The sequence below is a fragment of the Xenopus laevis genome, chromosome 6S, assembly GCF_017654675.1.
Source record: "Xenopus laevis strain J_2021 chromosome 6S, Xenopus_laevis_v10.1, whole genome shotgun sequence".
NCBI classification, from domain to species: domain Eukaryota; kingdom Metazoa; phylum Chordata; class Amphibia; order Anura; family Pipidae; genus Xenopus; species Xenopus laevis.
Window position 1 is genome coordinate 74,084,043 of NC_054382.1, and position 23,094 is coordinate 74,107,136.

Consider the following 23,094-nt stretch of genomic DNA (forward strand, 5'->3'; position numbering starts at 1 on the left):
AAAAAAAACCAACAAAATGGGAACAAAAAACCCTAAAAGTTAAAAAGCCTGTCATTGCAACACACTATCAATGCAGGGAAAAATGCACCGATGTTAAATTTGGACACAGAGAATCTGGAAGTCAACTCTACTGATGGTCCAATCATGAAAAACAAACAGCTTCCCTTCACATTTGCATCTGTGCAAGAACTGCATGTATCACGACTGCCCACACAAGGCAGCACACATGCCCAGACAGAAGAGCAGTATGGTGGAAATCTGCCAAACTGCTCAACCTCATCAGGGCACATATGGCAACACAGCATACTGCTGAAACAATTCTTAGAAAAGCCTTAACAGTGATGGTTGGAGAGTCCTTCAAAACAATTCTGGTATTGACTGACCCTGATCATTATATACAGTAGCTACAGGTAATTTCCACTGAAAGGCAAAATAACAAAAATGTACACGTGAAAACACAATGGTTTAACTGTCAAAGAAATTACTCCAGGACTTCATCCCTAGTATTTATATTGCTTTCAATACAGAGATAATAAAGCCTATTTGGCCAGATGACAAAGAGGCTTTGTGAAAGACCTTTCAGATTTAGCTAACTTCTAGTGCCATCAATACGAACAGGCATTAGGAATAATGAACAGAAAAATGTTATTCTAAAAAACAAGCTTGGTGAAATCTGAATTAAAATGAGCAGATGCTTTAAATTTAGTTCTGCTCAGCATGTGAGCAACATTTTACTCACTTTCACTTGACTGGGCATACAGATTTGAACTAGTGTATAGAAGTAGGCACATTTGTTAAAGCCTTCACACATCAAGGCTGCTTCCAAAGGAAAATGGAAGAATAATGTTTCTATTAAATCCAGCTTGGATGCTGGGTATATACTGTAAGCCATTAATGTCCTCACTGGGACCACAGGAGAACCATCTGTACTATATGCTACTATTGACAAAAATGTAGTCAAGAGCCATGGGTGCTTGTTGACAAATCAAACAAAACCAGTACAACACAAAGACCATTAGAGAGGTGCATGCAGTCAGTTCTACTAATCAGTTATACTGCGCTTTCATATGCAACATTTTATCTTTTCATAAAAATGATTAGTATTTGAAATAGTAGGTTTAGCGAGCTACCAGGAGGCCCACTGGGTAGTAGCAACACCAAAACTAAGATTATTATACTAAAAACAAATTAATCTTTACATCTCTCAGTCCATCAATATACTGTATAATAAACTACATAAATTAAAATCGTGGCTGGCCAACCTACTCACTTTGCACTAACAAATACTCACTAGACTATTAAAAATTATACATATAGCCTGTTAAAAAAAAGTTATCAATAATATTTCATAAAAACTCATCACTGGCAATCAGAAAATTGTATTTCAGCATTGTACAGATTATTATTCCAAAATCGTCTCCCATGAGAAGATGGTATATGGTTATACTGTGTGTATATGGTATATAACTGTGTGCGTTAATGGAGAGGGAAAGGCTAAAATTAAGTAAGCCTTATCAGAAAGGTCTATATAAATACACCAGTAGACCCTCAAAGTAATGCTACTCTGAGTCCTCTGTCAAAACAAACAATTATTTTGGGTACACATGGAGTTCTGTATCAAGACTTACTTTTTTCAGCATAAACCTCCAGGGCTAGGGCATGCTCAGTTTGCTCCTCTCTCCCTCCCTGCTATAACCTGAGCCCAGAGCATGGAGTGAGCAGCGAGAGACTCAGGCAGGAAGTGATGTCACACTAAGATAATATGGCAGCTGCTATCCAAAACAAACAGAGAGAGCTTCTAGAGCTGTTTACTCAGGTATGGTAAAGCATTCTGCAGAATAAATATAGTGTTATAGCTTACACTATTGTGGCTAATCTATTGGCAATAAACTGTTTAGGTAGCTTCCCATCTTGTTTAAAGAGATACTGACACCTGAAATTAAACTTTTTTTTACATCTATTATAATATTGGCTTTGCAAGCTACTTCTAACTTTGCCATAAAGTATTTGCATGATGCTTTTACATTACCTGTCTGATGCCCCATGTTCCTGTATGAGGGGGCTGCCATATTTGTGCAGCAGGAGTCCGTTAGCATTAGAAACTGTAACTAACAGGCTGAGATGGGACAGTCAGGTTGGCAAAGTCAGAGTGTCAGAGAGTCAGAGAGTCAGGCTTAGGAACTTCAACTAACAATTATATACAAAAACAAACCTCTCAGCAACAAATGATCAACATGACCTAGGTAACATTTAATGTACATTCATATGCTAAAATTCATTTTTTAGTGTCAGTATCACTTTAAGGAGTATATTACCCCCCACCGCACGTAGACCCCTCTCCCTCCTCCCCCCAGGATAACTGCCCCTCGGTAAACGCCCCATACTTTATACTTACCCCTCGTCACAGATTCTGGCAGTGGACTTCACGGCATCCATCTTCCGGGTCCTCTGTAAGCTGACTGGGAGATCGGTATGTCGGTGCATGCGCAGTTGGAGCAATTTGCCGGTTTTCGACAACTGCGCATGCGCCGAAATTGACGATCTCCCACTCAGTTTACCAAGGACTCGGAAGATGGATGCCGTTAAGTCCGCTGCCAGAATCTGCGACTAATGATAATTTATAGTACTTATATTACTAAACATACAATGTATCATTTAACACGCACATCTATACTATATGCATTGAAGAATGATCAAAACAGATGAGGTACAAAGAGTTTTGGGTTGTGCAGTTTTGCCTTTATTTTTGCTGCTATTGTCCTGCTACATGACAAATCTATATCTACCTAGCTATCTATCTATAGGAAAGCTAGCTAGGCAGGTAGAATAACATTTCCATCTCCACCTAATTCCAACTCTTCATGTCTGTATGTGAGCAAATTTAAAAATTTCATGAACTTGCAAATTCCAAAATTGTACTTCTTTTTGCAGCGTTCCAAAGCCTTCAAATTAGGCTGTTGAAGCCACGGCAACCGAGACACCATTTCTGACCAAACGATAATAGCTTGAATAGCGTAAATTGAAATGTAAAACTGCTAAATCTTTTTTCATCTGTCTAGTAAGATCCCATTTGTTTTACCTATATCGTTCCCTCCCAAATGAATGATCACAATGTCAGGTTTTCCCCACTTGTGTAACATTAATGAAAACAATTGCCATAAATCATTCCAAACTGCACCTCTAATGCCTAACCAATGAATCTTAACTCTGTTATATGGAAAACTTAAATTAAGTCCATAACTCCTGATTAATGCTTGTCTCTTGGCCCAATATATGAAAGCATGGCCAATGATCCAAACCAGATACTGCTTTTCACCTGAAATAGATCAATTAACATTTGTCAATTAGATTTGGCCTAATGTACGATCTGTATCTTTTTGAATCCCATCGTCCTAGCCTCTTGATAAAACCCAATAGCAGCACCAATATGAAAAGAGTGCGACTTATATGCATTAGGCTCCATGTTCAATTTTTGTAAACAACGCTTAAGAACATGTTCCAACTGAAATTTTGTAACCGGTAAGCCATCACAATGTATGAAAAAAGAACCATCCACATTAGGTTTAATGGCGAGGAAGCTCTCATAGGCTTTGACTGGGCATAGATTTAAACATTCAAATGATCCTATCCACAGCAGTGTTCCTTTGCCTAACTGGTCTGTCTTTGATTTTTTAATTAAAACTCTCAATTTATTATCTACCAGTTGCACATCGTTTATATGTAAACCACCTTGTTTCAATTTAGAAACAGCTTCACTTACTCTTAATGCTGCAAAAAACATCAAGAGGAAGAGTAACTTAAACAAAGTAACTTCGTAATCAGATAAACATACTGACTCTGATACAAGTAACAATTTGTGTAACAAATTCAAAGTAATTGGCTTTCTTTTATCAGCTACAAATTTTTCTTTATGCCAACCTTTTAAAAATTGTTTAACAACTGCTGCTTTAGTAACATCAGATTGACCAGTCTCAAAAAGAAAGAAATGCCAGCCAGTTGTTTTTTAACATAAACTACCGAATGTTGAGCTTCAGTATGCTCCAACATTAACAAAATTAAATTATCTTAATCCCCTTTGACTCCTTCCCTTTTTGCTTTTTGATTTAACCAATTTTGCCAAGTGCTCAGATAATCTCTCCAAGTTTTCTTTGAAAACGATTGAGAAATAAACTCTTCTAATTTGCTATTAAATTCCACAGATAACTCGGGCAGTCAAAACTGTCTGGATCGATGTCTCCCGCTAGCTGACTAAAAGAGTAAGCTGAAAACGAGACAAAGCATCTGCCATTGAGTTCTGACACCCCGGAACATGTTTTGCTTTTATCCATATGTTATGCTTGAATGCTCTAAAAACTATTTGTCGTAAAATGTTCACAACTGGCGGAGATTTTGCTGATAAAGTATTTATTACTTGAACTACGCCCATGTTGTCACAATGTAATATAATCCTTTTATTAACAAGTAGATGTCCCCAAATTTCTAACGCAACCAATACTGGGAATAGTTCAAGTAAAACCAAATTTTTAATTAAATCTGTTCATCCAATATGTGGGCCAAGCCTCACAACACCAACGTTGTTTAAATATAATGCCAAAACCAGTTGATGCTGCAGCATGTGAATAAAGGTGTAGTGCAGAGTTTTCAATGAAATTATCCTGCCAGCAGGTTCTATCATTAAAATGCATTAGAAACGGCTGCCAAATGATCAAATCCGCCTTAACCTCATTAGGGATACGAATATGCCAGTAAGGGTTACACATACCAACTGTAAATTGTATGAGCCTCAGGTTAAAAACCCTACCGATCCGGATTATCCTAGTCGCAAAATTTAAATGCCCTACTAGCGATTGAATATGTTTGAGTGTCAGTTTTTGGGCTACTAGAGCAGCCGAAAGCAAACTTCAGAATCAATTTAGATACCTAAAAACTGTAAAGAATTAGTCGGTTTAAATGTCTTATCCATGGCTATAGGTATCCCAGATTTTTTAGCTAACAACAAAAATGTGTTTAAAAGAATGTTGCAAGTGTCTGTACCGGCTGGACCGATAAATAAAAAATCATCTAGATAATGTAAAATAAATTAAGAACCAGTTTCAAATTTAACCGTCCATTCCAAAAAATTAGAAAATAATTCAAAATAATTGCAAGATACAGCACAGCCCATGGGCAAACATCTGTCATAGTAATAACACCCATCAAAATGGAAATCTAACAGAAAATAACAATCGGGATGAATGGAAAGTAATCTGAAAGCAGACTGAATATCACTTTTTGCCAATTGTGCTCCTGCACCGCAAAGTCTGAGCAAGTTAACCGCTTTGTCAAAAGACGCATTTCCACTGAACATAACTCTGGAGAAATGCTATCATTAACTGATAAACCATTAGGAAATGACAAATGATGAATTAATCTAAAAGAGACAGTTTGCTTTTTAGGTACTACTCCTAAAGGAGAAATTCTCATTTTAAAAAATGGAATATCCTTAAAAGGACCAGCAATTCTGCTAAAAGATAATTCCTTAAGCAATTTTTCCCTGACAACCTCAGGATATTTTTTAGCTGATTTTAAATTATCTACTACAACTGGAGACCATTTTGTGTTATCTGAAGGGATTATAAAACCTTCACCAAAACCCGATTCAATTAGTGTTGCTTTCTGTTGGTTTGGATAGACCCTTAAGTAGGGTAACATTGCGTACAGTATCACTGGCGTTATCACTTTTTTGGTGCTGTTCTTTTTGATTGAATTTTACAGCTTCAGTAAATCTCTTTGCGCAACGAAAGGCCGGGTGTGCCCCCGTGCAAATAGAGCATTCATGTTTATATCGCCAACTATTTTGCCATTTGCAAAAATTTTCATTAAAGGACCAACAAGCATTCCTACCTGCAACATTCTTAGTCTGATTCTGCAGCAGCTGAGGTTTTGGTGCTAACATTCCCATCCATAAATCTATGTCCTTAGAACACCAAAGCATAGACTTATGAACTGCCATTTTTTGTCTTACCCGGTCATCATATAAAAACCAAGCTACTCCGCCATAGCTCCTATATGCCTCCAAAATAATATTTAAATGTTTAAATAAACATTGGGAAACCTCTCACATTATATATTAGAATATATGCAAAAGGCCTGCAACCAATTTGTGAATGTCCTGGCCACTGGTCTGCGTCTTTCTTCCTCAGTATCCCCCTTATGGTCTGATTTTAAAAATTCCTTGGCCGAAGGCAAAAGTGAAAGCAAGTCTATATAATCTCCTTTTAGGATTTTATCCTTAACTGTACCCGATAAATGTAGGCCCAGCGGAGTAACCTGACACACAAAAACATCCTTGTAACTATTTTCATGAATTCCTGTGCTTATTTGCGTATTCACCACACCAGGAGAGTTAGAGTTAATTAAAGTTTTAAATATATTACCTAGTTCTAGTAGTAGTCTTGAACCCTGCTCCACACTAGCCTGGGGCTGTGGATCCTGTTGAATCCCAACCTAAGATGGGAGGGAGGAACAGAGGCTGCCCTAGCCACTATAGGATGGCTAGAATGGTTTGGCATCGCTAAAGTAGCGAGCCCAAGAGACACTTGCATCAGCGCTCTGGAGCTCCATGGCCGCCTCCGATGCCATCCCAAAGTCGACCTCTGCCAGCGAAGACATTTGTCAATTAGATTTGGCCTAATGTACGATCTGTATCTTTTTGAATCCCATCGTCCTAGCCTCTTGATAAAACCCAATAGCAGCACCAATATGAAAAGAGTGCGACTTATATGCATTAGGCTCCATGTTCAATTTTTGTAAACAACGCTTAAGAACATGTTCCAACTGAAATTTTGTAACCGGTAAGCCATCACAATGTATGAAAAAAGAACCATCCACATTAGGTTTAATGGCGAGGAAGCTCTCATAGGCTTTGACTGGGCATAGATTTAAACATTCAAATGATCCTATCCACAGCAGTGTTCCTTTGCCTAACTGGTCTGTCTTTGATTTTTTAATTAAAACTCTCAATTTATTATCTACCAGTTGCACATCGTTTATATGTAAACCACCTTGTTTCAATTTAGAAACAGCTTCACTTACTCTTAATGCTGCAAAAAACATCAAGAGGAAGAGTAACTTAAACAAAGTAACTTCGTAATCAGATAAACATACTGACTCTGATACAAGTAACAATTTGTGTAACAAATTCAAAGTAATTGGCTTTCTTTTATCAGCTACAAATTTTTCTTTATGCCAACCTTTTAAAAATTGTTTAACAACTGCTGCTTTAGTAACATCAGATTGACCAGTCTCAAAAAGAAAGAAATGCCAGCCAGTTGTTTTTTAACATAAACTACCGAATGTTGAGCTTCAGTATGCTCCAACATTAACAAAATTAAATTATCTTAATCCCCTTTGACTCCTTCCCTTTTTGCTTTTTGATTTAACCAATTTTGCCAAGTGCTCAGATAATCTCTCCAAGTTTTCTTTGAAAACGATTGAGAAATAAACTCTTCTAATTTGCTATTAAATTCCACAGATAACTCGGGCAGTCAAAACTGTCTGGATCGATGTCTCCCGCTAGCTGACTAAAAAGAGTAAGCTGAAAACGAGACAAAGCATCTGCCATTGAGTTCTGACACCCCGGAACATGTTTTGCTTTTATCCATATGTTATGCTTGAATGCTCTAAAAACTATTTGTCGTAAAATGTTCACAACTGGCGGAGATTTTGCTGATAAAGTATTTATTACTTGAACTACGCCCATGTTGTCACAATGTAATATAATCCTTTTATTAACAAGTAGATGTCCCCAAATTTCTAACGCAACCAATACTGGGAATAGTTCAAGTAAAACCAAATTTTTAATTAAATCTGTTCATCCAATATGTGGGCCAAGCCTCACAACACCAACGTTGTTTAAATATAATGCCAAAACCAGTTGATGCTGCAGCATGTGAATAAAGGTGTAGTGCAGAGTTTTCAATGAAATTATCCTGCCAGCAGGTTCTATCATTAAAATGCATTAGAAACGGCTGCCAAATGATCAAATCCGCCTTAACCTCATTAGGGATACGAATATGCCAGTAAGGGTTACACATACCAACTGTAAATTGTATGAGCCTCAGGTTAAAAACCCTACCGATCCGGATTATCCTAGTCGCAAAATTTAAATGCCCTACTAGCGATTGAATATGTTTGAGTGTCAGTTTTTGGGCTACTAGAGCAGCCGAAAGCAAACTTCAGAATCAATTTAGATACCTAAAAACTGTAAAGAATTAGTCGGTTTAAATGTCTTATCCATGGCTATAGGTATCCCAGATTTTTTAGCTAACAACAAAAATGTGTTTAAAAGAATGTTGCAAGTGTCTGTACCGGCTGGACCGATAAATAAAAAATCATCTAGATAATGTAAAATAAATTAAGAACCAGTTTCAAATTTAACCGTCCATTCCAAAAAATTAGAAAATAATTCAAAATAATTGCAAGATACAGCACAGCCCATGGGCAAACATCTGTCATAGTAATAACACCCATCAAAATGGAAATCTAACAGAAAATAACAATCGGGATGAATGGAAAGTAATCTGAAAGCAGACTGAATATCACTTTTTGCCAATTGTGCTCCTGCACCGCAAAGTCTGAGCAAGTTAACCGCTTTGTCAAAAGACGCATTTCCACTGAACATAACTCTGGAGAAATGCTATCATTAACTGATAAACCATTAGGAAATGACAAATGATGAATTAATCTAAAAGAGACAGTTTGCTTTTTAGGTACTACTCCTAAAGGAGAAATTCTCATTTTAAACAATGGAATATCCTTAAAAGGACCAGCAATTCTGCTAAAAGATAATTCCTTAAGCAATTTTTCCCTGACAACCTCAGGATATTTTTTAGCTGATTTTAAATTATCTACTACAACTGGAGACCATTTTGTGTTATCTGAAGGGATTATAAAACCTTCACCAAAACCCGATTCAATTAGTGTTGCTTTCTGTTGGTTTGGATAGACCCTTAAGTAGGGTAACATTGCGTACAGTATCACTGGCGTTATCACTTTTTTGGTGCTGTTCTTTTTGATTGAATTTTACAGCTTCAGTAAATCTCTTTGCGCAACGAAAGGCCGGGTGTGCCCCCGTGCAAATAGAGCATTCATGTTTATATCGCCAACTATTTTGCCATTTGCAAAAATTTTCATTAAAGGACCAACAAGCATTCCTACCTGCAACATTCTTAGTCTGATTCTGCAGCAGCTGAGGTTTTGGTGCTAACATTCCCATCCATAAATCTATGTCCTTAGAACACCAAAGCATAGACTTATGAACTGCCATTTTTTGTCTTACCCGGTCATCATATAAAAACCAAGCTACTCCGCCATAGCTCCTATATGCCTCCAAAATAATATTTAAATGTTTAAATAAACATTGGGAAACCTCTCACATTATATATTAGAATATATGCAAAAGGCCTGCAACCAATTTGTGAATGTCCTGGCCACTGGTCTGCGTCTTTCTTCCTCAGTATCCCCCTTATGGTCTGATTTTAAAAATTCCTTGGCCGAAGGCAAAAGTGAAAGCAAGTCTATATAATCTCCTTTTAGGATTTTATCCTTAAAGGGATACTGTCATGGGAAAAAAATTTTTTTTCAAAATGAATCAGTTAATAGTGCTGCTCCAGCAGAATTCTGCACTGAAATCCATTTCTCAAAAGAGCAAACAGATTTTTTTATATTCAATTTTGAAATCTGACACGGGGCTAGACATTTTGTCAATTTCCCAGCTGCCCCATGTCATGTGACTTGTGCCTGCACTTCAGGAGAGTAATGCTTTTTGGCAGGCTGCTGTTTCTCCTTCTCAATGTAACTGAAGGAGTCTCAGTGGGACATGGGTTTTTACGATTGAGTGTTGTTCTTAGATCTACCAGGCAGCTGTTATCTTGTGTTAGGGAGCTGTTATCTGGTTACCTTCCCATTGTTCTTTTGTTTGGCTGCTGGGGGGAAAAGGGAGGGGGTGATATCACTCCAACTTGCAGTACAGCAGTAAAGAGTGATTGAAGTTTATCAGAGCACAAGTCACATGACATGGGGCAGCTGGGAAATTGACAAAATGTCTAGCCCCATGTCAGATTTCAAAATTGAATATAAAAAAATCTGTTTGCTCTTTTGAGAAATGGATTTCAGTGCAGAATTCTGCTGGAGCAGCACTATTAACAGATTCATTTTGAAAAAAAAAATTTTTCCCATGACAGTATCCCTTTAACTGTACCCGATAAATGTAGGCCCAGCGGAGTAACCTGACACACAAAAACATCCTTGTAACTATTTTCATGAATTCCTGTGCTTATTTGCGTATTCACCACACCAGGAGAGTTAGAGTTAATTAAAGTTTTAAATATATTACCTAGTTCTAGTAGTAGTCTTGAACCCTGCTCCACACTAGCCTGGGGCTGTGGATCCTGTTGAATCCCAACCTAAGATGGGAGGGAGGAACAGAGGCTGCCCTAGCCACTATAGGATGGCTAGAATGGTTTGGCATCGCTAAAGTAGCAAGCCCAAGAGACACTTGCATCAGCGCTCTGGAGCTCCATGGCCGCCTCCGATGCCATCCCAAAGTCGACCTCTGCCAGCGAAGACCTCTGCGGCGGAGAAGATGCCGGCCATCTGGGGACGTTGCTAGCAGACTCCGCTGACGTGCTTGGCCTCTCTTGACTTGGTGTCACAGGATCCGAGCGGAGAAGCGTCGGCGGAGCGTGGGTCCTCGTCTAACAACCTGGAGCGAGGTGGAGTTGTCCCTGAAGATCCTTGTCGGAAGCGGTGACTGGCTTGCTTGCTGCTGCTGGGGTGCGAAGATTCTTCCATGGAGTAACAGCTGGGAGCTTCTTCCTCTGCGCCGGATGGTTCTTGAATGCGGCTTTTTTAACCGGAGCTTTTCTTTTTCCTCTCTTCGTAGGCGACGATCCGATTGGCTGGTTGCGGGACCCGGAAGTGTCTTCTGATTGGCAGGTGGAGTTCTCATCTGAATCCCCTTGAAGCTCCTGGCGGCAACCAACGATGACACGCTTGATTTCTTCCAGACCCGCCTTCTCCTGAAGCCATCGCAAGACGTCCTCGGCAGCGATCGGCGGAGGTTCAGATGCGGCTGTAGCGGCAAATCTGGACAGCATGTTGACGATACTCCTCCTTCACCAATCTTCACCGACTGATAGGTAAGCTAGCCGCGAACCGGCTTTTATACCCTTTCGTTTAGGTCACATGATTGCTATCCACCAATCGACTTTCTTTGCTACCCAGCTGTCGCGCGAGACCTTCAATCAAGCCAGGGACTTCGCTGACTACAATCAGGTAAGCATACAAAATTAAACCTTTCTTTATAGCAACCTTCTCATGCCGGGAACACACACTTAAGCCCTACATTCTACAGAGTATCCGTTATCTGCTATGTAACCCGTGCCTTCAATGACTGCCCCATGGCTACACAGTCGATCTAGCAGTTTAGTAGTGTTTTTCAAGCAAACACACCAGTTGTATCAATGCAGGGAAACAGTGCATTATATTTTAACTACTTTTAAACATTTTAAGTTATGGGTTCCTTTAATAGATCTTACCAGATACTTTTGTTTCCAATGAGCAGAAGTCAAGACATTGAAGTGGTAATGGATGTGATTTGCTAAAGCATGCGATACAGTACCACACAGAAATTAAAAGAAAATTGGCATGGAACATAATATTTATGGTATGGGATCCCTTATGCAGAAAGCTTGGATATAGAAATGGGATGCCTTATCTGGAAATATTCAGAAAGCTCTGAATTAGAGGGCAGCCATCTCCAATAGAGTCAATTATACGTAAATAATATTTAAAAATTATTGCCTTTTTTTCTGTAATAATAAAACAGTAACTTGATCCTAATAACCTTCACAAATCCTTATTGGTAGCAAAACATTTTTGGGTTTGTTTAATGTTTAAACACACACATGAATATATATATATATATATATATATATATATATATATATATATATATATATATATATATATATATATATATATATATTGCACATAAAATATAAAACAAGTTAGGGACCGCCATTCGGGGTGGCTTATCAATTTTATGATCATAACTTTGTAACAAAATAACCCCTGTTTTGGGTACATATGCAATAGCATTTATTATACATATATATATATATACTTTAAAGCCTTTAGAGTGCTCCCACAACCCCCCTGTTTTGATATTTTATATATATATATATATATATATATATATATATATATATATAAAGTTCAAAGAAAGCACTCACGGCATTGCCCATCAGGTGTGATTCAAAGTGTATTTATTCATGCATGGTGCATCAAGGCGTTTCGGCTCTCATAGAGCCGTCTTCAGGAAGTGAGGGTTCACAATAAACATACGAATTTAAAGGCAATGGTATACATGAAAGGGCGACAAATACAAAATGACGCAGGTGTGGGATAATGGCGTCATAAATGTGTCAAACCAATCACCATTGCTGCAGGGGTGAAGGTGTAATGGGAATACAACGTGTATAAACAACATCTGCCACCGTGTGTATACATAAATAATGGTGCTTAACCTAATAAAGTGATCGTGACAATTATAGCGTAATAAAAACAAAAGGAGGACCCCGTATCTTATGGTTAAAGATACACGATTAGTCCCGCCGAAGAATGAACATCAAAAACGGGGTGAGCACCTCGTAAATATTCAAACACCTTGCAGTGCATCTGGCACAGTCGCCTCAGTACTCTGTCGCCACCAATAGCATGACGCCATTATCCCACACATGCCCATCACCTGCGTCATTTTGTATTTGGCGCCCTTTCATGTATACCATTGCCTTTAAATTCGTATGTTTATTGTGAACCCTCACTTCCTGAAGATGGCTCATGTGGCTGAGCCAAAACGTTGAATAAATCACACCAATTTTTCAAGTAAGACCTATGTGTGCGGACTATTTATTGTTTTGTTTTCATTAATGTTTTAAGTCCTTGCACCTAGGCATTCTTTTGTTTTCTGGGTGCACTGACCTAACGTTTCTGTATATATATACACATATCTATCTATCTATATATACACACACATACATACCGTATATACTCGAGTATAAGCCGACCCGAGTATAAGCCGAGGTACCTAATTTTACCTACGAAAACTGGGAAAACTTATTGACTCTAGTATAAGCCTAGACACAACTACAGCCCCGTCTCCCAGCAGCGCACATTCTGCCAAAGCGACCCCCCCAGCGCTCAACCGGACTTCTTTGCAAAGTTGATGGTGACAGAGAATTGCCAAACGGATTACTGTGTGCATTGTCCCACTGTCCCACTACCATGTGCAGAGGGTGCTGTTTGATATTGCCATCACTGTTAATCTTTCGTATAACCAACAGAGGGCGCTGTGTGATATTGCAGTCACTGTTATTCTTTCATATAACCAACAGAGGGCGCACTGTTATTCTTTCATATAACCAACAGAGGGCATTGTGGGATATTGCAGTCTCTCTCCCCAAGTGTACTGTTGGTATAGGAATGATTAAAAGTGACTCCAATCAGTCAATCTCTCACTCTCTCACTCTCTCACTCTCTCACTCTCTCACTCTCTCACTCTCTCTCTCTCTCTCTCTCTCTCTCTCTCTCTCTCTCTCTCTCTCTCACTCTCTCACTCTCTCTCACTCTCTCTCACTCTCTCTCACTCTCTCTCACTCTCTCTCACTCTCTCTCACTCTCTCTCACTCTCTCTCACTCTCTCTCACTCTCTCTCACTCTCTCTCACTCTCTCTCACTCTCTCTCACTCTCTTTCTCATGTGTTGAAATAAACCTTTTTTGATTGAACATTTCGTGTGCTGGTCCACTTTCAACATTGTATACCCTGATTGACCAAGCACCCACTTTCGACCAACAAGGCAGGAGTGCAGGTACTTTGTGAATTTATATATAGATAGATAGATAGATATAGATATATATATATATATATATATATAGAGAGATATGTATGTGTATAAATATATATATATATATATATATATTTACACACATACATATCTATATATATATCTATATCTATATCTATCTATCTATCTATCTATCTATCTATCTATATATCTATTTATACGCATACATATCTATCTATCTATCTATCTATATACATACACACACACACACACTCATCATTATCATATAATTTGAAGGTGAAATCAGTCTGGTATTTTCAGTCAATGAGATGATAATCAGGTGTGATTGAAAGACCAAGTATTATTTAAAGAAAGGGGGATCCACCAAAGCCTGATCATACACACAACACATTTGTGGATGCGTATCATGGCTAGAACAAAGGAGGAGTCAGAGGAAAAAGAGTTATTGATGCCCATAACACTGGAAAAGGTTACAAGATCATCTTTTAAGAGTACAGACTCCACCAACAGTCAGATTGTGTACAAATGGAGGAAATTCAATAAGTGGTCACCATCAAAAATAACTCCAACCACCCCTTGTGTGGCCCCCACCTACCTGCTGTGTTTACTTACCATGTGTAAGATTTAAATTGTATCACTACAGAGATTAACTGGCCCCTGCATAGTTTAAACCTCAAATTTAGACGAATCCCCTGTATTGTTCACACCTGTGATCCCCCTGCATTGCTCACACTTGTGACACCTCTATTGTTTACACCCCTAAAACCCTGTACTGTTCACACCTGAGACCCAGACTGAAACTGCCCACATTGTTCACACTTTATTAAAAATGCTAATGGTGCACCAGCACTGTGTCACTGTATGTAGTACATCTGAGAGTTGTCCTGATGGGTTTCCCTGTCTCCTGACCTGTTCTGCCTTCCCCATGTGTGTGCGTGCCCTGCCTATGGAACATAAGCCTGGTATTTCTTCTGGGGGTTTGTTAGCATTTGAAAATAAATTATTGTTAGGGGCCCCTAAGGTGTTTAATCATGTGCTGGGGGTGCTGTGTTATTCACAGGGAAAGAGGAGGCATTTGGATTTAAGGGTATGTTTAAATTTGACTTAACTTTTTTCACATACAAGTGACAAGTGATGTCTCTCTCTCTCTCTCTCTCACTCTCTCACTCTCTCACTCTCTCACTCTCTCACTCTCTCACTCTCTCACTCATGCGTTGAAATAAACCTTTTTTGATTGAACATTTCGTGTGCTGGTCCACTTTCAACATTGTATACCCTGATTGACCAAGCACCCACTTTCGACCAACAAGGCAGGAGTGCAGGTACTTTGTGAATTTATATATAGATAGATAGATAGATATAGATATATATATATATATATATAGAGATATGTATGTGTATAAATATATATATATATATATATATATTTACACACATACATATCTATATATCTATCTATCTATCTATCTATATATATATCTATTTATACACATACATATCTATCTATCTATCTATCTATCTATCTATCTATATACATACACACACACACACACATCATTATCATATAATTTGAAGGTGAAATCAGTCTGGTATTTTCAGTCAATGAGATGATAATCAGGTGTGATTGAAAGACCAAGTATTATTTAAAGAAAGGGGGATCCACCAAAGCCTGATCATACACACAACACATTTGTGGATGCGTATCATGGCTAGAACAAAGGAGGAGTCAGAGGAAAAAGAGTTATTGATGCCCATAACACTGGAAAAGGTTACAAGATCATCTTTTAAGAGTACAGACTCCACCAACAGTCAGATTGTGTACAAATGGAGGAAATTCAATAAGTGGTCACCATCAAAAATAACTCCAACCACCCCTTGTGTGGCCCCCACCTACCTGCTGTGTTTACTTACCATGTGTAAGATTTAAATTGTATCACTACAGAGATTAACTGGCCCCTGCATAGTTTAAACCTCAAATTTAGACGAATCCCCTGTATTGTTCACACCTGTGATCCCCCTGCATTGCTCACACTTGTGACACCTCTATTGTTTACACCCCTAAAACCCTGTACTGTTCACACCTGAGACCCAGACTGAAACTGCCCACATTGTTCACACTTTATTAAAAATGCTAATGGTGCACCAGCACTGTGTCACTGTATGTAGTACATCTGAGAGTTGTCCTGATGGGTTTCCCTGTCTCCTGACCTGTTCTGCCTTCCCCATGTGTGTGCGTGCCCTGCCTATGGAACATAAGTCTGGTATTTCTTCTGGGGGTTTGTTAGCATTTGAAAATAAATTATTGTTAGGGGCCCCTAAGGTGTTTAATCATGTGCTGGGGGTGCTGTGTTATTCACAGGGAAAGAGGAGGCATTTGGATTTAAGGGTATGTTTAAATTTGACTTAACTTTTTTCACATACAAGTGACAAGTGATATCCCTGCAATGAGCAACAAACATTTGGTTTTGTGGTGTGCAACCACAATTAATGTGGGCATAGTCTTGCGGTAACATGGGTGTGGTTTAAAGTGGGTGTGGTTTAAAAAAGGGAGTTGTCAACACTGGCTTCCATTATTGGCCCTCCACAATGTAGGCCAGAAAAATTTCAGCCCTCGGTAGCACAGAAGTTGGACAGCACTTGTCTAAAAGGTTACAAAGAAGGCACTTCTTAACAACTGAAAGACTGTCTCACATTGGCAAATGTTGATGTTCATGAGTCCACCATTAGGAGAACACTGAACAACAATGGTGTGTATGGCAGGGTAGCAAGGAGAAGCCAGCTGCTCTCCCCCAACAGACTAAGTCAAAATATAACTTTTTGGCTTAAATGAGGAGAGTTACACTTGGAGAAAGTAAAACACTGCATTCCAGCATTAGCATCTTATCCCCTCTATGAAACATGATGGTGGGAGTGTTCTGGTTTGGGCCTGTTTTGCAGCATCTGGGCCTGGGCGGCTAGCCATCACTGATGGGACAATTAATTCTGAACTATACCAGAGAAGCCTAAAGGAAAATATTAAGACATCTGTCTTGATTCATGAACTGAATCTCAAGAGACAGTGGGTTATGCAGCTAGATAAGGATCCTAAACAGACTAAGCCATTATTTGGAAGAATGGTTTAAGGAGAACTAAAGAAGTAGCCAGACATGTTGTACATTATGTTTTGTGCTTCTGTACCAGCCCAAGGCAACCACAGCCCTTTAGCAGGGAAGATCTGTGCCTCCAAAGATGCCCCAGTAGCTCCCCATCTTCTTTTCTATGGATTCACTTGCACATGCTCTGTGCTGCTTTAACTTACTGAGCTTAGGGACCAACTTATAATATACAGTACACATAGAATAGAAATGTCCCAATATAAGGCTGATTAGTAATTAATACAGATAATTACTAATGGCAGCACAGAACCAGTGCAACTAGAATCAGAATTTAATAATCAGCCCTGTAGCTTCAGTTTATATTACAGACCAACCTAATTTTCTGCTCGATAATTTGTGATTCCCCCTAAAGCTTAGCTTCTCAACAGAAGGTTGAGGTTATTAGGTTTTCTTCATCTATTTTTAGAAGTTGTTTGAAAATCAAATGATGTTTTAGGTCACATTCATATTAAACTTTCAAGCACCATTGTGTGTGTAAAATTATAAAATTGTATCAAATTTTGCATTTCTGTACTACTGTAAAATTAACATCACATCTTTATAACAATGACATTCTATTTAGGTTATATTAAAAAAAAATTGATGCTGAATGAATATTGGGGTTACAAACTCATCTTACCTTTACCATTTACAGCTAATGCAGATGCTGCAGTCACTGCTAGTGGCATTTGAATCTGTGGTAGCAAAGGCTGAGGCCTTGGTCTGCTCCCCATACGAGCCCTTTCAGCACCAGGTCCCAATAATGCCCCAACTGGTTTCTCAGCTGTTACCTCAGGGGCTGTAGAGTCTTGTTCCTGTTCTAAATGATTTAATTTTTCTGTATTTTCATTCTGAAATCCATCTACAGAAGTTCTACTTTTCATTGGACTTTTGGGCACAAGTATTTTAATTCCAGATCTGGAAAGGTCTATATTTTTCCTGCTTGGAATTGCTTGGGAAGGACTTCTGCGCAATTTTGGACTGCTGGGGAGGAACTGATTTTTTGAGTCACTTTCCTTATTTCCAGGCAAAGATTTTGGAGATGTTCGTGTAATAGAACTATTTGTAGACCTTGAAATTTGTTTTCTAGCATTATTTGGAGATGTCCGGTTAGATCTTAAAGTAGTGTTGTCTTTCGGCTTCTCACTGTGTTTTCTGTTGAATTCATGGATATATTCCTCACAATTTACTAAATGTTGTTCTGGCTCCCATGTATCATCTCCACTGTCATATCCTTTCCAGTGCACCAAATATTCAATTTTACCTTTTTTGTTTTTCCTTTTATCGATAATTTGTTCTACCTGTAAATGTAAAAATGCAAACAATTAAAAGATGTTAATAATAAAGTATATATACAATTAGAAAGAAACCATGACAGAAAAGATTGTTAGGGCTATAAAGAATATCTAGTATCATTCTGTTGAAGCAATAAAAACTTTTTATATCTTTTTTAACTTTGAAAAGAAGAATTGTATATACTGCAGAACCCTTAAAACTTCGTTGTAAGATGTGTCTACTTTCATTTTATTTTAACATCGCTGAAGCAATTAAAACAAAAGTTAAAAAGGTATTTTTCCCATTACGGATATTCCCAATTATTTTACATTTGATCTTTAAACATGCGATATTGGACAAGGGGAAAATTGCAATTGGTCAGCACTCACCAAACTGGTTGAAAAATCACCAAAATTTATGGTGCCTGTTCTCCTGTAAAGTTGTCCACCTCAACTGTCTTATACGATGGAAGTTGGAGTCACAGCACCATAAATTTTTTAACTTGAAAAAAGCCCGGGCTTGAAATGTCATTTGTTGTTGGAGATTTGAGCCATGATACCAATAAAGGCTTTTTAAATTAGATTTGTGGATGGTGCAGAGACTCCAACTTACAGTGTATTAGACAAGAGGAACCTGAGTAAACACAACAATCTGTAAAGTACTGCATTTATTTGAACGGGATCTATACCCAAAAAAATGAATGGATGTGTACTTACTCTGAGCTTCTCTGAGGCTAGCTAGAGTGACTTTAATGGGCGTATTTATAATATATGTGATTTGTGAGGTTTTAGAGTTTTCTCTAATTTGAATAAACCCACAATTTAAAAAACTCGAAAAAAAATCTGTTTATTTATTACAAAATGTTAATTTAAAATTGGATAGAATCGAGAAAAAATAAATCTTAAAAGAACTGAATTTGTAAGTTTTACAAGCTCAGATAAACTCAAAAGATTCAAATGGAAAAAATAGCTTGAATTTTTGCTTAGGACAACTCCCATTGACGTTCACATGAACGCAAAAGCTATAAATGCCGAAGATTTACATTCAAGGTTTTTTTGTGCTGAATAAATACAAAGCATTTTTAAGTTATTGAAAATGTAATTCAAATTTGTGAGTTTTTTTACAAAAAAAAAATTTGAATAATGTCAAAAATTCAAATTTGAATGTTGATAAATAAACTTTTAGTTTCCTTAAGGTGTTGGTTTGCAACATTGTTTCAGGAGACAGCACTGCATTTTTTTTTAAAATTTAATACAAAAGGAATAAACAGGAAAATAAAGAAGAATAGCAATAAGGGCATATTATTAAATAGTACAGCAGTAGAACATCATAGTATCATGGGGAAGGATCCACTTTAAAATTGAATTATGTGAGGAGTGCTTCTCATACATGTGTTCACAAGTATTGCTAGTATTCAGGTGATACCAGAAAGATGATCAATTTTACAATGCCATCAGAGAGTGCAAAATACAATAAGGATATAACAAGAGGAAGAAAGTCTGGGATTAAAGCAATTACATTAAAATCACTAAATGTATAATTGTATATTGGAAAGTTGATAATTTTATTTTGTTATACAAAAAATAGTTTTGCAGATGTGGGTCACTTTAAGGAACAAAGTTATGTAACACCCATATAACCAATACGAAAAAGTAATTGCCCCAAAAGCTTAATAGGTAATTTGTTGCATGAACATTAGCAGTAATAACTGCATCCAAACAGTTGCTATAATTTTATATAATTTCACATGGCTTGGTGAAAAAGCTTAGACCACTCCTCTCTGCAAAAAAGGGTTTAACTCAGATACATTGAGATTTCTTGCACTAAACTGTGGAACAGACAGATTAAGTGGAGTGTTTGCTTAAAAGGTCTGTAACTAGGCACAGGAAATGACAAGATGCTCCATTGCTTGACACTTCAGAAAACGACCCAGTTCTATGGTGGGTAGTAAACAAGTTGCTTAATCGAGCTATCCGCAGAGTGCTATTTTAAACTATTAATGAATAGTGCTTGAGATGAAAATACTTTTTTCCTACTCTTGGTGTTTTAGGTTTTCAATAAATAGGAAAAAAATCGGAAATCGAAAGTAAAGTCAAACGCTACTTCAAGTCCGCTAAGAAGCAATTTGTTTAAAGAAACTCCTCCCTTTCCAAAACTGAAACCATTGTTAGGCTGCGTGATTAGAATAAGCTCATCAGAGTCTTCTCAGTGGACTGATCATTTGTTTTGCATGTGCTACTAAAACATTAAGTAAAATGTGACTACTTACAATTCCAAATTTTGCTCTTTTTACTGCAAAGAATATAAAACACCATTACTAAAACTAAAGGTAAAAATATGTTCAGAACAAATCATATTCATTGCACATTCAGTGCAAAATTGTTCAATGATAACATAACACAACATAACACAGAAACCCCTAATATACCCATCACAGTTACCTATTTCTTCAAAAAGTATGAAAAAAAGCAATTTTTTATGCTGAAATCCAGCTGTTTAACAGTTCTTTCTGCATCATTTGAAATCCTGGCAGGGAAGAAGGGACTAAACACAGATGTTACAAATTGTACCAACTTCTCCACAGCTTACAGACAGCATGCAGGAACTACATACCCACAATGCATTGCACGGTGATGTTCCGTTCCTTATTGATATCACGTGTGCAGGGAATTATGTGGTTTGGAGAATGCAGGCCAAGGACAGATGGCTGCTGATACAAAGTAACAGTAGTCAGCCAGCTAAGGAAAGTAGTCAGACAGATCAGCAGGAGAGCAGGGGGCTAGGCTTAGGGAACTTTTCCAAACCATTAAAAATCATGAAAAGTCTGCATATTTTTTAATTGATATATAATGCAAAGTTGCTTGAAATTATGTTTACTTTTCAAAAAGCTTAAGTTATGTTTGTGTGGAGTTCCCCTTTAATGTAAGCTTGGTCATAGGGTTGGGGTTGTTAACCTTTGAATTAACTTATAGTATGATGTAGACTATTCTGAAACAATTTGCAATTGGTTTTCATTTTTTTATTATTTGTGGATTTTAAGTGATTTAGCTTTTTATGCAGCAACTCTCTAGTATGCAATTTCCGCAACCTGGTCGCTAAATTACCCTACTGATTTGAATAAGAGACTGGAATATGAATAAGTGAGGCCTGAATATAAAGTAATAAAAAACTTGTTTGCTAAAACCATATTTATTAGCTCACCATAGACCAAAGTCATCTGTCTTCTGTAGGGTGTTACTGGTGGTGTGTTATCTTGTCATGTTCTGAGCCTAGTTATAGATCACTCAAAAATAACTGTGCCACTCTGTGTGATCCCCAGGCAGAAAATAATCATATTTTGCCTGCTGCACCATTAGCCTTAAATGGATTTCATCATGATTTTATGGTCTAGTTTTGATTTCTAAATTACACTGTTTACACTGAAAATAATTCACTGTGCCATATAAAATGTAATTCCTTAACCAAGAACTGTATTTTTTTTTAGTTGTAATATTAGTGCATAGGCAGCCATCTCAGGTCATTTTGCAGGCTGTTGTTTCTCCTGCTCAATGTAACTCAATGTGTTGCAGTGGGACTTGGATATTTAGGGGCACATTTACGAAGGGTCGAATACCGTCAAAGTAAAATCCTTCGACTTCGAATATCGAAGTCGAAGGATTTTGTGCTATTCCTACGATCGAAGGAATAATCGTTCGATCGAATGATTAAATCCTTCGAATCTAACGTTTCGAAGGATTTTAATCCATCGATCGAAGGATATTCCTTCGATCAGGAAATTGTTAGGAAGCCTATGGGGACCATCCCCATAGGCTAACATTGGCCTCGGTAAGTTTTAGGTGGCGAACTAGGGTGTCGAAATTTTTTTTAAAAGAGACAGTACTTCGACTATCGAATGGTCGAATGATTTTTAGTTTGAATCGTTCGATTCAAAGTCGAAGGTCGTAGTCGAAGTAGCCCATTAGATGGTCGAAGTAGCCATATTCGACCATTCGAAATTCAAACTTTTTTTCCTCTATTTCTTCACTCAAACTATGTAAATGGGCCCCTTACTAGTGAGTGCTGTTCTGAGATCAACCAGGTAGCGGTTATCTTGTGTTAGGGAGCTGCTATCTAATTACCTTCCCATTGTTCTGTTGTTCTGCTTGGGAGGGGTGGATATCACTCCAACTCGCAGTACAGCAGTAAAGAGTGACTAAAGTTTATCAAAGCACAAGTTATTCGACTGGGGGCACCTGGGGAACTGACAATATTTCTATCCGAAATGTCAAATTTCAAAATTAAATATAAAAAAAATCAGGTTGCTCTTTTGAAAAACAGATTTCAGTGCTGAAGTCTGCTGGAGCACCACTATTAACGGATGCATTCTGGGAAAAAAACATGTTTTCCCATGACAGTTTCCCTTTAAGGCTTTAAAATGCCAGAGAATTCCCTACCACTCAACTGAACTTAAGAAACCACTCTGAAGGGTGGTGTACAATTTTGAAGAATAACCACATCTCGATACTGCCTACCTAATGTTCTATGGTTCCTTGCCAATAAACTGGTAAGTTGAATGGCCTCAGGGTAAACAAAGCCTAAACTGCATAAGATTTGCACAAAATGTTGAAAACCTACAAAAAATATTACAACTAGATTATCAAATAACCAGATCTGCAGACAATTTAGTAAGCTAATAAAACGGATCACTTTGGAGGAGGGGGTCCATAGCTCACACACAAGGCAATGTAATTCATTAGCTAATACCATTTTTCAGTATTAGAAGCTGCTTGAACCAAAG

At 37.8% G+C, this 23,094-nt stretch overlaps 1 protein-coding gene across 2 annotated transcripts in view; it reads right to left on the minus strand.

The window, feature by feature from the left end:
• cdyl.S (chromodomain Y like S homeolog) overlaps window positions 1–23,094 on the minus strand; it is a 44,005-nt gene that overhangs the window by 15,386 nt on the left and 5,525 nt on the right. For both annotated transcript variants that reach the window (XM_041567669.1, XM_018269445.2), the window contains exon 2: window positions 17,683–18,343. In XM_041567669.1, coding sequence (XP_041423603.1) covers window positions 17,683–18,343 — 661 coding nt within the window. The remainder of the gene's footprint in view (window positions 1–17,682; window positions 18,344–23,094) is intronic.